At 37.5% G+C, this 15,834-nt stretch overlaps 1 protein-coding gene across 2 annotated transcripts in view; it reads left to right on the forward strand.

The window, feature by feature from the left end:
• ZNRF2 (zinc and ring finger 2) overlaps positions 1-14,176 on the forward strand; it is a 99,237-nt gene extending 85,061 nt beyond the window's left edge. Inside the window, exon 4 of one of the 2 annotated variants that reach the window (XM_058180701.1) lies at positions 14,020-14,176. In XM_058180701.1, coding sequence (XP_058036684.1) covers positions 14,020-14,056 — 37 coding nt within the window. In that variant the 3' untranslated portion in view covers positions 14,057-14,176. The remainder of the gene's footprint in view (positions 1-14,019) is intronic. The other variant, XM_058180699.1, reaches the window with a different exon arrangement.
• The last annotated feature ends 1,658 nt before the right edge of the window (positions 14,177-15,834 follow it).

The following is a 15,834-nucleotide window of genomic DNA, read 5'->3' on the forward strand; positions in this document are numbered from 1 at the left end:
TCAATCAAAGGCTTTCTCTGCATCCAAAAAAATAAATGCTGCAGAGATCTGATTGTTCTTTTCTAAATATTCCAATAAATTTACAATCTGTCTAACATTATTCCTCATCTGCCTCCCCTTTATAAATCCAGATTGATCAGTATGAATTCTTTATTGCAGAACTAACATTAATCTATTCGCTATTATTTTAGCAAAAATCTTATAATCATTATTCAAAAGTGAAATTGGCCTATAATTCCCAGGTTTAGAGCAATCCTGTTCTTCTTTTGGTATCAATGAAATGAAAGTAATTCTCCATGATGGGGGTATTCCCCCTCCTAATTGTATCTGATTAAATAATTCCTTAAGTACTATCTCATTCTGTAAATTTTTATAATAAATTGCTGTAAATCCATCTGTACCAGGGTTTTTTCTCATTTTTAATTGTTTTATTATCAAAATAATTTCTTCAGAAGTTATAGGCCAATTCAATTCTTCCCTTTGTTCTAAGGTTAAACCTTTAGCCTTGTACTCTTTCAAATATTTATCAATATCCATGTTCAAGATTGTATCTTTACACCTATTAACATCTATTATACTATAGATTTGTATAATATTCTAAAAAAGCTTTTTTAATTTTATCCTGTTGATATCTCTCTTTACCTTTATATTTTATTTTTTCTATAATAGGTGCTTTTTGTTTTTTCCTTAACATATATGCTAATCACCTACCAGGTCTATTTGCATTACAAAAAGTATTACGTTTAGCATACTGTATGTTTATTGCCACCTGGTCTGCCATTATCATATTAAATTGACTCTGTAATATCTTTATTGCATCTTTAAGTTTTTGATCACGTGGATTATGTATTAATAATTGTTGTTTCTTTTGGATTTCCTCTTCTAAATACCTACGCTGTTTTTGTTGTTTACTTCTCTGTTTATTATTCATATATATTAAAACTCCTCTCATAAAAGCCTTGCTCGCATCCCAAACCATTTCTATCGATGTTCCCCTATTCAAATTATCATCAAAAAATTCTTTCATTTGTTTTTTGCATTGATTTACATTATCTTCATATCTAAACAAATTCTCCACTATTTTCTACCACCTTTTTCTTGTTGCAATTCCAACCTTACTGGACTATGTTCAGATAAACACCTTGGAAATATCTTTGTTTTCTTCACCCTAAGAAGCAAATCATTAGTGATTAATATAAAGTCAATACATGAAAAAGATTGATGCCTATCAGAAAAAAAAGTAAAATCTCTATCTTCAAGATTCCGCATTCTCCATACATCTCTCAACTCAAAATCTTCCATCATCTCAAAAAAAGATTTGGGCAGCTTTGCATGTGTAGGGATTTTCTTAGAGAGAATTCTCTTATTCTTTCGGGTATCTATTACACCATTCCAGTCCCCTAGTATAATAAACGATTTATAATCCCAAAGAGTCAGTTTATCATGCAACATTCTATAGAATTTTTCTTGTTGCTGGTTAGGTGCATGTATACCAATCAAGAGTGTCTTTTTTCCTTCTAATACAAGTTCAGTAGCAATATATCTCCCTTGGATATCTGCTTCAATTAATTTAGCTGGTATATCTTTTCTCAAATATACCACTATACCATTTTTCTTATCCAAAGCTGAAGCAACAAAGTGTTTTACCTAATTTTGAGTTTATTAAGTATTTATGATCTGATAGTTTAATAGAATAGAATAGAATAGAATAGAATAGAATAGAATAGAATTTTATTGGCCAAGTGTGATTGGACACACAAGGAATTTGTCTTGGTGCATATGCTCTCAGTGTACATAAAAGAAAAGATACGTTCATCAAGGTACAACATTTACAACACAATTGATGATCAATATATCAATATAAATCATAAGGATTGCCAGCAACAAGTTATAGTCATACAGTCATAAGTGGAAAGAGATTGGTGATGGGAACTATGAAACGATTAATAATAGTGCAGATTCAGTAAATAGTCTGACAGTGTTGAGGGAATTATTTGTTTAGCAGAGTGATGGCCTTCGGGAAAAAACTAATATGTGTCTCTTGTAAACAAATCACATCATTTTTAAATTGTCTCAAATAATGGAATATTTTTCTTCTTTTCTGCGCTGAATTCAAACCATTAACACTCCAAGTCAGGAATTTATTTGCCATCAACAGCCTCACGAAGCTTTTGAGCAATCAGCTGAAGATCCTCACTCCCCTTTGTCTTCGGCCTCGCTCCTCCCACTGCTTCTGCTTCTGTAGTATAATCCTGACTTTTACTTTGAAGTTGACCCTTCTTTTCTTTACGCTTAGTAGCCGCCCTTGTCATCCTTTGTTCTTGTTGTTGTTCTTGGGATAATAACATCAAAGGGGCCACGTCAGCTTCCATACTCATTTGCCTCTCTTGTGGGCTTTTATCTGTTGCTTTGGGATCAACTTTCAGCACATTAAAAAGGAAGTCTTTCGCTTTCAACACAGTTTCAATACAATATCTTCTTCCTTGAAAAAATACTGTGAGACCAGGTGGAACCTCCCATCTAAATTGAATCTGACGATTCTTAAGCTCTTGTGTAAAAAATACAAACTCTTTCCTGTGTTTTAACATCTTAGGGGAAATCTTTTTCAGAACCATCACCTCTTGTTCTCCTATTTGCAACTTTTTCTGATACGTGGCTTGCAGAATTTGATTTCTCATTGTTCTTGTCAAGAAATAAACTACAATATCTCTTGGCAATTTTTTTTGTCTAGCAATCCATGAATTAACAATCCATGAATTGTCAATTTGAAAAGCAACCTCTTGTGGATCAAATCCTTACCTTTCAGCCAAAGTTTCTGATAGAATTTTCTTAAGGTCCTCATCTTTTACTTCCTGCAAGCCTCTGATTCTCAAAGCCCCCTCCATCGCCCTGTATTGTAACACCACCACCTGATCTTCATTTTTGTCCACTTTTATTTGCAATTGTCCCATTTTATTTTCCAAATGCTGATTAGATTGATTAATTTCTTCCACTTTCTCTTCCAAAACCTCCAAATTCTTTTCCAAACCTTGAAAAGCCATCAAAATATCATCTCTTATTTTTTTATTATTTTCTTTCATTTCCTCTCTAGTCAGTTCAGTATGATTCATAACTTCTTTAAACCTTTCTTCAAATATTTTTGTCTGTTCTTTAAACATATCTTCCATACCCACTTTAGATCCCCTTCTTGTTGTAGGCTTAGGTGGTTTAGAAGCCATTTCAAATTCCAAGTTAAAGTTCAGTTATAACATCAGAATCAAAGATGTAAAAAAAAAAAACTTTTTCAATCTTCCTTTCAATATAGGAGAGCCTCCACTTTATTACAATCCACAAGTACACTCTCCACTTGATTACACAAACAACTTCAAACTTTCACTTCCATTTTCAGCAATCCTAATTGAAACGATAGAAAGTTTCTTTTCTTAAAGGGTAGAAGTCAGGTTCAATACTTGCAATCCCAATGATCGATCACTTGTGTTTGTTCCGTCTGCATCCAGAAATCCAAAGAAAAATCCCTTGAGCAAAGGTGGTCGCTTTCTTCTTTTCCTGCTACTGCAGGAGCGTGCTGGATTCGGAGCTAAGCGAAGTTATGTGGGACTCAACCCTCCGAGGCTTCACTTTCACAAAGCAAAGCCTCTGGGGAGTTCTAGTGCTTTTCTGCTGCTCTTTCCCTTCCCTTTCTTCCAGGGAGGGTACTTCAAGCCGGCGAGCAGCTGATTTTAGCTGTTTTCGCCGGCTTTTACCATATCTCAGCATGGGGCGCCTTTTCAGGCGTCCAGTGAAGAAAGCGGCGCCACCAGAAGTCCCACCACTGGCAGTTTTAAATTGGTTACCCCCATAATGAAGCTGCACACCATTGGATGATGTGCGAGGGATTCTAGGTCCCTGCATGACAACACCGATGCTAGTGCTGCTACCTGCCTATGTATGGTGCTTGTTCCTTTGTCCAAATTCCAGGATTTGACCCACCATTACTGAGATGGGATCAATATTGCCCTTGGAGCACCAGATACAAAAGGTCTTCCAAGTAGAGTCATAAATCCTAATTGTTGAAGGCCTCCTGGAAGCCTGGATTGTCATGATGACTTTGAGAGATAATTTGCTCTGTGTCAGGGCTTTCTGCTCAAATGCCAAACAGTCAGATTTAGCCATTATGGTTCCTGATGCACCGTAGCCCCTTGGCTGAGGAATATCTTTTCTGTGGTATCTTCCATGGTCTGTTTACTGCCAGGCTGACCAGGTCTGTGAACCATGGCCTCCTGGGCCAGTGGGGAGCTACAATTAATACTTCTCCCTTCTCCAACACCTTCTTGATTACTCTCAGGATTATTGGAAGAGGGGGAAAGGTGTATAGAAGTCCCTTTGGCTACAGGGTTTGGAGCACATTGGTTCCCTCCACACCTGATGTTATGAACCTGGAGTAAAATCTCAGCAGCTGACTGTTTGATGGTGTTGAGGCAAACAGGTCTAGGACCAGGGTCCCAAACCATTCTGTTATTTCCTTGAATAGTCTTGGATGCAGTTGCCACTCTGTGTGATTGACTGTGGTTCTGCTGAGCCAGTCTGCCTGCACATTTGCTGTTCCTGATATGTGCTCCGCTCTGATGGAGAGAAGGTGCTTCTCCACCCAGAGGCCCAACTGCTCTGCTGCTTGCATGAGAACTCTGGAATGCGTGCCCCCAACCTCACCCACCCCGCATTCCAGATAGTTGATATGGGCCTTTGTGGCTACCTTGTTGTCAGGATGAGAATGTGATGGCCCGCTATCCTGTCCTGAAGCTCTCTCAGGGCCAGGAGAACTGCCCTGAGGTCTAGGCAGTTGATATTGTTTGCCCAGTCCTCCTGCGACCTCTGCCCCTGTGCCATCTGTTCCTGACTGGGCTTCCCAGCCAAAGAGGCTGGTGTCTGTTGTGATGGTCAGGCAGTTGGCCTCCTTGAAGACACAGTCCTTGTCCATGGCCCCGGACGTCCACCACTGGAAGGACTGAAGCACCTTGTTGGTGACCCAAACCTTGGTGTTTGAGCTGCTTTCTCTGGACTTCTGGTAGGGTAGGAAAACCACTGTAGGGGCTTTGTGTGTAGACGAGCTCAGGGAACTATTGCGATGCACAATACCATCTTGCTTAGGAGCTTTGAGAGAATGGCTAGTGGTACCTTGCAGTCTGCCCGAATCTGATTTATTAATGTCCTTATGTTTACCTATCGCTCCTGTGACAGGTAGACCTCACATAGTGAGGTGTCTATAATCACCCCCAGGTGGGGCAAATGGTTGGTGGGAATCCAATGATTCTTCCCATAATTGACAGAAAACCCATGATCCTGCAGAATCCGGGTTGTGACTCTTAATGCCTGATTAAGGAGGACTGGATTAGTATGTCGTTCAGGTAACATTGGACTCGTACTGGTAGTGCCTTGATGTGGGCCAAAAGTGCTGCCAGGACCTTGGTGAACACCCTGGGCACTAAGATCAGGCTGAACGGCAAGGCTCTGTATTGGTAATGGTGCCCCGCATAATAGAACCTGAGGAACCGTCCGTGTGACGGTAGTATGGGGACATGAAGGTATGCCTCCATCAGGTCTATGGATGTTAAGAAGTCGTCCTGGATAGACTGGAGAGATTGCATCTTGAACTCAGTGTATAAAGAACCTTAGGGGTTTGGAGAGGAATCTGAGCCTGAGACCTAGCTTCACTGTGCTTAGAATCCATGTGTCTGATGTGGTTGCCTCCCATTGGCTTGCAAACAGTGCTAGGCATCCGCCAAAGGGAACTTTTGTCCTGGGGTCACTTGTAGCGTCGGAAGGGCCACCCCCCACGAAAAGGCTTCTTGGCCTGGAACTGCTGCTTGGCTTTGTCTCGGAATCCAGCTCTATCTGATTGACGGTCGGTTTCCTGAGGGTACCTCCTCTGAAAGAAGCCTTGGCTCGTTTCTGCTGGCTGAAAGGAGGAATTGCATGTATAAAGTAATGACCGCTGGTCTGTTTGTCTGTGCAAGGATGTCAGAACCTTACTCCTGTTCTTAGTCTCTACCAGCATGGATTCCATGGCTTCTCCAAACAGCTTATTCCCTGTAAATGGTGTAGAGGCTACCCTCCCTTTTGATTTGGCATCTGCCTGCCAGTTGCAAAGCAACAACATTTGTCTGGCCGACACCGCTAACACGAATTTGGCTGTGTTCAAGGCGGCATCCGCCTAGAATTCTGTCATTGCTATCAGCTTAGTAATGTCCTGCTGAAGGCGCTAGTTGTCAGGTAGAATTTTAGAATAGAATAGAATAGAATAGAATTTTATTGGCCAAGTGTGATTGGACACACAAGGAATTTGTCTTGGTGCATATGCTCTCAGTGTACATAAAAGAAAAGATACGTTCATCAAGGTACAACTACAATTTTGCTTTGCATCTGTCGCAGCCAGACTAAGGAGGTCCTGTTGAAAAGTGATGCGGTCTTGGTTGATGTTATTGCTGCAGCCTGGTGAACCCTGCGAAGAGCCAACTCTGAACTCCTATCTTCTGGCCTCAGGCTGTCTGCTGCATCCTGGGATACTACGTTAGTTGAATTCAAGGTTGCGATTGGCCCATCCACTGCTGGTAATTGTAGCTTCTCTGCAAAGTCAGAAGCTATATTGTAAAAAAAATTGTCATTCCCATTTGGACTGGGATATGCTCCTGGTTGGGTCTATTGTTTTCTGTCCACATCACGAAACAATTTTGGTGAGAGAATCCCCACTCTGTGTCACTGGTTGTGCAAACAAAAGTATGTTTGGATCTGTTGTGCCTGGAGAAGTCTCCAAGGCTTTTCCCTTGACCTTAAACAAGTGGGTTTAAACAGGGGCGGGGAGGCAGAACAGCCGGTGGATCTGGAGCTGATCCCTCATCTTCTGAAAGGCTCCATTCTCTCTGGACATCCTCTCCTGAAATCCAATCTCTGCTCTGTAGTGATGGTGTGGGGATCACCTAAATTTTCTCCATGGGGAGGGGGTGCCAGGATGTCTATTGATGAACCGCACCAAACTTTAGCCCTTCTGTGAAGAAACCGAAAATGGTGCTGGTCTGAAGTACTTTTCACTCTAGCCACTTACTTATGGTGGCTGCCGGCAAACTGACTCGCCAGTGTTTACTTTCTCTGCTTTGTAGCGGCACCAGTCAAACTGGGTAGCCTGCTAACTAGGTTGCAGTAGCTATCAGATAAACTGTTTCACCAGCTATTCTTACCCCAAAGAGTTTTCTTCGTGAGCCTCTCATAATCAAGAACTTTGCACTTTAAATTCCAAGCTTCCCTGGTGCTCTTTATAATTCGAGCCACTCCTGACTCCCTGCTGCTTTCTCCACAGCTGATTAATGCTTAGTAATAGAAGAGACTGACCTTCCTTCCCTCTGGGCACCCCAGAAGCACTGCTTCCAAAGCTCCGGTTTTCCGCTCCTCTCAGCTCTCCTGACTGGCAGGCTGTTCTATTCTGGTCCTTGCACAGTAAAATTAGTTTATTTAAATCTCTCTGATAGTTCTCTTCCTGCCTTGAGAATCCAAGGTATACAATTAGTTAAACTATTTCTCTAATAGCTCAACAAAAGGAAACTGTGTCTCTCCTGGACATAAGAATCAATCAAACTGGGTAGCAACTAGGAGGGGTGTGGCAGAAAGCTCAACAGATTCATTCTCCAAAGGAAGAAGGTGGAGCAATACCCACTCTTTGGATTCTCAAGGCAATACATCAGAGAAGATCAGGCTTTCTGTAAAGCACAGTTCACTGGGTGAACTATGATAGCTGTAATGATAACTTCTCTGTGATCAAAAGGTACATTTTTTCATGAGAAAGATGTCAGAAGCCACAATTAGCTGAGGTGATGCCAAATTTCAAGTGGTAGATATTACTTTTATCGTTTCCTCCTTCCTTTCATTATCACTTCTTCACATACTACCCATCGATTCATTAAATCAGAAACGTGTACAGCAGTTGCCAAAATTGTGGAAACCTTTTGGGAAAAGTATATTTTTGAGGTTTGATGGCTAATAACACCACTTTTTTTTAGTAGTACCATAAAATTATGTATCAGTGGAAAGATAATTTAATCAAGAATGTAATGTAACCAAGTTTGTTCAATTATCTGTATTCTATGAAAAACTATAACAAAATAACCAGAAAAAGGAAGCACAACTTGCTTAGGTTGATATCAGGTAGCTTTCCTTCATCTGACTGTAGCCAATGAGCATGAGTGTTTAGAGAACCAATCAGGTGTCATCTTGTTTTAGCACTGAGCCAATCAGATCACAGTAAGATTCAGTTATTGATGTCATGTATTGAAGTTGAGAAGAGGATATTTATAAGTGTGTTATGTGATCGCTATCAAGTTGTGCTCTTTCATTTAGTGAGCTTGTAAAACATAATAAAATTTAAATAATGGTGCAAAGAGTTGACTGGTCACCCAGAAAACGATATAAAATAGTATTATTAAATGAACAAGGCTACAGTTATAAAGAAATTAGAAGAAAAATTGGTGAAAACTTAACCAAAGGTGGCATTTCTAAGTTTTTGAAGAGGTATAAGGAGACTCAGTCATCTCAAAACCACACTGATAAAGGCAGGAAAAGGTGCACAACAGCAAGTGATGATAGAAGAATTAAGAGACTGTGCCTACATGACAGAAGAAAATCATCTGGGTGTATACAAGATGAAATGGCGCAATGCAATGTGAAGTTGAGTGCAAGGACTGTTCGGCAAAGACTGCAGGAATTTGGCCTAAAATCTAGAATTCCATGAAAAAAGCCAATTTATCTCTCAAATTTATCTCTAAGGTTGAAAAGCATTACATTCTTGATTAAATTATCTTTATATTGATGTATAATTTTATGGTACTACTCCAAAAAAAAGTGGTGTTATTAGCTATCAAACCTCAAAAATACACTTTTCCCAAAAGGTTAGGGTTAGGGTTACGGTTTTGGCCACTACTACACTACAATTTTGGCCACTACTGAACATACATTCTTGGTGTATCAGCTCCTTTTCCTGCAGCAGTGCACTGGGGGTCCCAAAGGTGCTTTTTCCAAAAGGCAATTGGACTTTCTTGGTTTTTCTTTTGAAAACATTTCACTTCTCATCCAAGAAGCCTCTTGAGAAGCGAACCATTTTCAAAAGGAAAAATAGTCCAGTTGCCTTTGGAAAAAGCATCTTTGGAACAACCATGACCTGGATGATTGAGAATCTTCATAGACAGTGCACCTGAGGGGTATAGTATAAAGGTTTGGGAGGTGTTAGAAGCAAAACCATAAGAGGGCAGCATTATTCCAAAACTGGGTTATGTTATTTTCAGTCATTGTTTTCTGGTTGAGATATACATGAGCTAGCCTGCTTTCTTTTCTCTGCATGATGATGTGGAAGAAAACTGAAATCTACTTGTAAGCTAGTTAATTCCTTTGTGTTGAATGTTAAACTACTACTTCAACCTGATATAGTTCTAGCACATCTGGAGAGCAACATTAAATTCTCAACTACTATCCCAACCAATGATAGTTGTTTCACCACTCTTGGAGTCATAAAGCTAGAAAAGGTTGTTATGAACAGATGCAAAGCAACTATATTTATTTAGGCTCCTGCTGTGTATATTTGAAAAATTGATACAACAAGATGCACAACAGAGGTTATTCCCTGAGGTAACATTAATACTGTGCAATAATTGTTTGCAGAAGTTAACACACCAGGTTTTTTTAAAGCTATCATAGGTCTTGCATTGCTTCAGCATGATTATTTTAAATCTGAACAGTTGAGATGGTAGAATTTTAATTAACTAAAATATTGATCAATGAAAATTTTAATGAGGCATTAATTAATTGGTGCAGCGAGTTAGATTTGCTTAATTTTAAAATTAGAATGTCCTTCTAAAGAATAAAAAAAAATCTATTTAGTTGTGAACTGTTTATTAAATTGTAGAATACTATGGATTGCCTTCAATAGCCTAAATGCAATTATATTGAGGTGTTAATAAGGCAGAGATTAAGAACATTTTTATTAATTTCATAGATTAATTTATCTAAAAGTGCCAATCAATAGTTGGCTGTTCAGTTTACAAAGTGCATCGTGCCTCAACACTTTTCCATATTTTGACACCCTGACTCTTAAAACACTGGCAACAATCTCAAAAAATTGTTTACACAAACAACAAAGGTGATTTGGGAGAAATTATATATTCTATTGTTTCCAGATCTGATTTTCAGATAACCTTTTTCCATGTTGACCTTGTTTATTGCTTGCCAATGAACCACTGGGTTGTAGAGAATTTGAGAATGTGTTCTTCATTCATGTGAACAATTTGCTACCTCATTGTACAATGTTGGTATAGATGAAAGTGGTTTATATTCTACTAAATCATAGCATGCTTTCTTTGGTTTGAGATTTGCATGCTGTGTGAATTCAAACATTGTGATTTGGATACCATGGCTTAAGAATTATTGTAATGTTTGAGACCAGCCAAATATTTAATTGAAAAATACGGTTAAACAAATCACAGTATAGCATAATGCATATCTGGTATGTCTGATATAGCCAGATCTTAAATGATAATATATATTGTAGGCAAGAATTTATAACAGTAGGCAAGCTTCATAATAGGAAACTTGTCTTTTTTTATCTTTATGATCATTGTGAAACTCCTAAAAAGCTTCCAATATTTTCTTGAAACTAAGAACAATTAGACTTATATAGGCACTAAGTAAAATTGAAATGTGATTTTGGTTTTAAAAGGACTCTAATGTCACCTCCCTACTAACCTTAAATTACACATAATAATTTGAGAAATAATACAGAGATATCAGAATATACATTTGAAGAAACTAAATTGCCAAATTAACTTTTAAATGTGAGAGGATGATTAAAGAATAACTAGATTAGTGAAGAATATGAACTTTTTAACTCTCCCTGGAGCTATTTGGATGATAGAAAGAACTCGCTGAAAATCAGCAGTTCAAATTAACCATTTCCATAAAACGGGAAATGAAACTTGGAGGATGAACAATTTAATGAGAAACGTTATAATATTTGGTAATAACAATAAGCAAGAAGGCTTCTTTCATTATTCTGTTGATAAAAGAATGTAATTGGTAACACTGAATGTAAAATATGTTTGTAATTTTTTTAAATGACCTACATGATTGGTAAAAATTACCTGAGAATTTTTTAAAGGTACATCTTCTTGGTCTGGAAATATACAATCATGTTTTTTATTTTACTGATCTAGGCTGTACATTTTAAGTAACATTCCATTTGTTTAAAATATGTACTTGATAATAAATTTTTGAAGCATACTTTATTACTTAGTATCTTTTTGAATTTTATTTAAACATATACAGGAAACTGACCTCAGTAATTAAAACTGGCTTATAATAACTTCAAGATACATTTTGTTTCATCTTCTTATGGGTTTTTATTGAGTTTGTCATTTTTGTAATGAACAGCAATGCAGTATATTTTAAATGTGTGATGCTTCATTCTTAGTTCTATTCAACTGCTGGCATGAAAGAGTGAACTGAATGAATTGTCCACAATGTGCAAAATTAGTCTAGATTTTCTATCTTCTACATGCCAAGAATCAGCAAGGACCCAATACTAAGTATTGTGACTAAGAAGAAAACAAGAAATATTTTGGAAGAAATCTGTCTTCAGTACAATATCATCATTCACCATCATTTTAGCCATTCTATATTCACTACAGGTTGAAGGCCTCTTCTGCAGGTTTCCAATCAATACAGTCCAGGAGCTTTCGTTTGCCAATTGGGCTTGCAATATTTGCTGATGTCATTGATCCATCTTGTTTTAGTCTCGATCGTGGATGCTTTTTATCAAGTGGGATCCATTCTATGAATGCCTTGGTTCACCTGCCATCCACTCTTCTTGCTATGTAACCAGCCCATTTCAATTTCAATTTTTTTACTCCCTTGATGATATTGTATACTTTCGTTTGTTCTCTATGTGAGGTTTTTCTAATTTGTCTTGCAATGCCAAACATATATTTTTCCATGGTTCTGTGCCTCTCATAGCTTTTGTATCAATTGTGAGATTATTGTCCATGTTTCACTGGCAGAGTTGAGCAGGTAAGCACACTGATCAAAAACTTTTTCTTCAGGCATAGGGGGAGCTTGTTCTTGAAAATTATGCTTAGGTTGCCGAATGCCTGCCAAATACATTTAACATGCCATTCAAATTCCTTTATTGTATAACATTCCATTGTGATCCATTGGCCCAGGTATTTGCTCTGTAGTAAATGTATTTATTTATAAATGTAAATATTTAAGATAGCCATTTTTCCTGCATTAAAACATAGTCTATTTATGACCTTAGATAATATTCTGAGACATAACTTGCACTGTTGCCAATTTTGAAAAGACCCTAGTAGGCAACCTGATACCTTTAGGATTATTTAGACTTCAACTTTATAAAACACAGCCAATAATGTAACCCATTGAAATCTTCCATTAGAATCTATCATAAGGATGTCTTCTACTGCTACTTTCCAGATAATATGATTGACTTTATGATTGCAGCCAAATGAAAACCTTCAAAACCTTTATAAATTGCTAGAAGCACTTTTTGACTTTCCAATACAATAATAAATTGAATGAAAATAACTTCAGTCTAGTTAAGTGCAGAAGTTCATGTGTAGAATTTAAATGAATACCTGTTGGCTCTATTTGCAGTTGATTTAAATTTCACTGCAGTATACTCTAGAATTGCCTTTAATTATAATTGTGCTTCATTGGCCTTAAGTTAGTGTAATGTATGTGTCAGATTTGCACTGACATTACATTCCAAACTAATTAATGAATTCAAAGTCACTTCTATTTCCAGCAATGCCAGAATTCTTACAAGACACTTGCGAAGTGTTCATTTTGTACTAAAGTGGAGTGTAGTAAAATCCTCAGTCTTTGCTCTCTGTGCTAATGAATCTGAGGGAACAATTAATCTCTATTTGTTCTTCCAGTTTTCTTTGGATTTGACAGAACCTTTTTTGCTAAATAGACATACATAGATTTGACAAAACACATTAATTCAAAGATTTGCCATAATTTTTGTATATGTTACTACTGGGGACTTAGAACACACTGAAAAGTAATGAAGTCCTATATTAAATATTTTCTAGTGTGTAATTCTTCGATTTCATACTAAATGATATGCATCAAGATATTAAACATAGCCAAGAAGTTTGGTTCCAGAATTGCCTTTTGATTTTGTGCCAAGGCAGTACAGGGAGAAATATGGTAGCCTTTGCTGAGCTGTGATCTTAACAGGCATGATTTCAGTGCCTGCTCACAAGAGTAAACCATCAAGCTGCAAGAACTGCTGACTTGGAATATGTCTTGGAGAGACATGGATACAGAGTATATTTTCTATTTCCTTTCTCTCTAGAACAGTGTTTCTTATTCTCAACAGCTTTAGGATGTGCAGACTTCAACTCCCAACAAGCTGCCTAGAGATTCAGGGAGTTGAAGTCCACACATGTTAAAGCTGTTAAGGTTGAGAAACACTGCTCCAGAGCAAAGCTCTTTTTGTTCTTCCAATAACAACGGAGTGTTGGATAATGTATCTCACCATGTTCTTTCTTCCCCTGTGCAAATCAGGGAACTTTTTATCAAACTGCTGTGTCTCACTGTTCTGGTGCTTTTGGCACCCCCTCCTTATTCAACACACCCACCACCACTTCCTGTCAGTTGTCCAGCTGCTTTCAACAAAATCTGTATCTGTCAGTCCTGAAGAAACAGGAACATAATACTAGTTTAAGCTATGTTGACAGAATTTTTTGAATTTCTTTCACAAATACTGTAATCCTCCCTGCTTTCAGTTGTATTGTTTTTGATGCTATTGTTCTGTTTATATACAAACCCAATCACTTTCAAGCACAACAGTGGTTCCCTCCCTAGTCCCAGCAAATGTGCAACTGTTAATTGTATGACGGTCTTGACAATTTTCTACAAAGGCTGAATTTCAGAAACCATATTTTCTATCTGGGTAAATTTTTGTTTGCTTTTCCTTTCTAGCACGCAACAAGCAGTAACTCTGATGTCAGTTCAATAATACTCTTCATTTGCCAGCAAATGTAAAAGCCTGACTTGGAAACCACAATATTATCTTGAAAGGGATGTCCCTATCATGAGAAATAAAGAACTTCAAAATGTGTGGATAAATAAATGTAATACTTGTCTGCAACTATTTATTTGTTTGTTTGTTTACTTCATTGTTTGTATATCTCCTTTATTATTTTTACAAACTACTTAAGGTGGTGAACATACACTTTTGTTCTCCTAGTTTCCCCATAACAGCAACACTGTGAAATGAGATAGGCTGAGAGAGAGTGACTGGCCCAAGATCATCCAGCTGGTTTTCAGGGCTAAAGTTGAACTAAATTCATTGTCTCCTGCTTTCTAGCCTAGTATCTTTAAAGCAACTGCATCTTTTCATAATAAGGTGACAGATAAGCTATATTTGCAAACATGCAATACTCTCATGCACTATTTTGAAATAAAATCCAATGTCTTGCATAGCTCTATTAGCGTGCTTAATTGGGCCTAGGACAACTCAGCATGGCCAACTTGCCACAGCTAACTCACCATGGCCAACTCACCACAAGTCAACTCACTGTAGAACAAGAGTTACATTAATATCAAAGAAATGGTGGATTGAACAAAGGACCCCGAAAATAGATAATAAATCAGAAGAAACCGGGGGTAGGGGTGGGGGTGGAGGAACTGACACAAGCAAATAAGAATCTCGAGGAGACAATTATCATTCTGGAAATAGAGAAAGCAGCTCATTTCCTAATATTTCAAAATATAGAGGAGGATACCTCCTCTAGAAGATGATCTCCCTGAAGTGATGACAGAGCTATTGGCAAATGCTTTAGGGATAGGAAAGCAAGAGGTGGAGGGAGAGATTGATGAAATTTTTAGAATAAATACAAGTTACACAAGGTCCCAAGGGAAGTACATGTGAGATTTGTTAAAAAATCAATAAGAAGTACTGAAATACTAAAAAGGGCAAGGGAGGATCCCCTGAACTATAGAGGGAAAGAAATAGTGGTTCTGAAGCAGATCCCAAAAGGGTAAGAGATTTACATGAGCAATATCAATTCCTGACCATAAAGCTGATTAAAAGAGAGGCACACTTTAGATGGTTGGAACCAGAAGAAATACTAGTGAATTGGGAGGGGGAAAGATATACACTAGATTTGATAAAGTATTAGAATTCTATGACAGTTATTTTGCTGCACATGAAGGACAAGAAATAAGAGGAGAGTTAGAATATCAAGGACAAGAGGAATCAACAGCAGAAGAGAGGAAGACATAACAAGAAAAAGAAAAAAATAGAGCAGAACAAGAAGGAGCAAGGGCAAAAGAACAGAGACAAAAAAGAAAAATTAGGACTCTAAGACATATATAAATATCAGAGATAGATGTGGTCAATAAATATAAATGGACTGAATTCACCCATAAAAAGGGAAAAAAAATCTTTACATGGTTACAAAAATTAAAAGTAGATACAATTTGCCTCCAAGAGACTCAAATAAAAAAGTAGCATAGTAAGCTACTGGAATGCCCCAAAATTGGGAAACTATTTTTCATCATCACAGCAAAAGAAAAGAGGGGTAACTTTATATGTTAAAGCAATAAATCCTAAACAAATTTATACAGATGATGAAAAAAGAATTTTAATGATGGAGATAGTAATGAACTAAAAATAGATACTACTGATTGCAAAATATGCACCAAATAATAAGCAAGACAAATGCTATCAAAATTTGCATAAAAAGATATTAGAAGTGGAATATGAAAATATATGTGTTGTAGCAGATTTTA

This window comes from Ahaetulla prasina, chromosome 4, assembly GCF_028640845.1.
Source record: "Ahaetulla prasina isolate Xishuangbanna chromosome 4, ASM2864084v1, whole genome shotgun sequence".
NCBI classification, from domain to species: domain Eukaryota; kingdom Metazoa; phylum Chordata; class Lepidosauria; order Squamata; family Colubridae; genus Ahaetulla; species Ahaetulla prasina.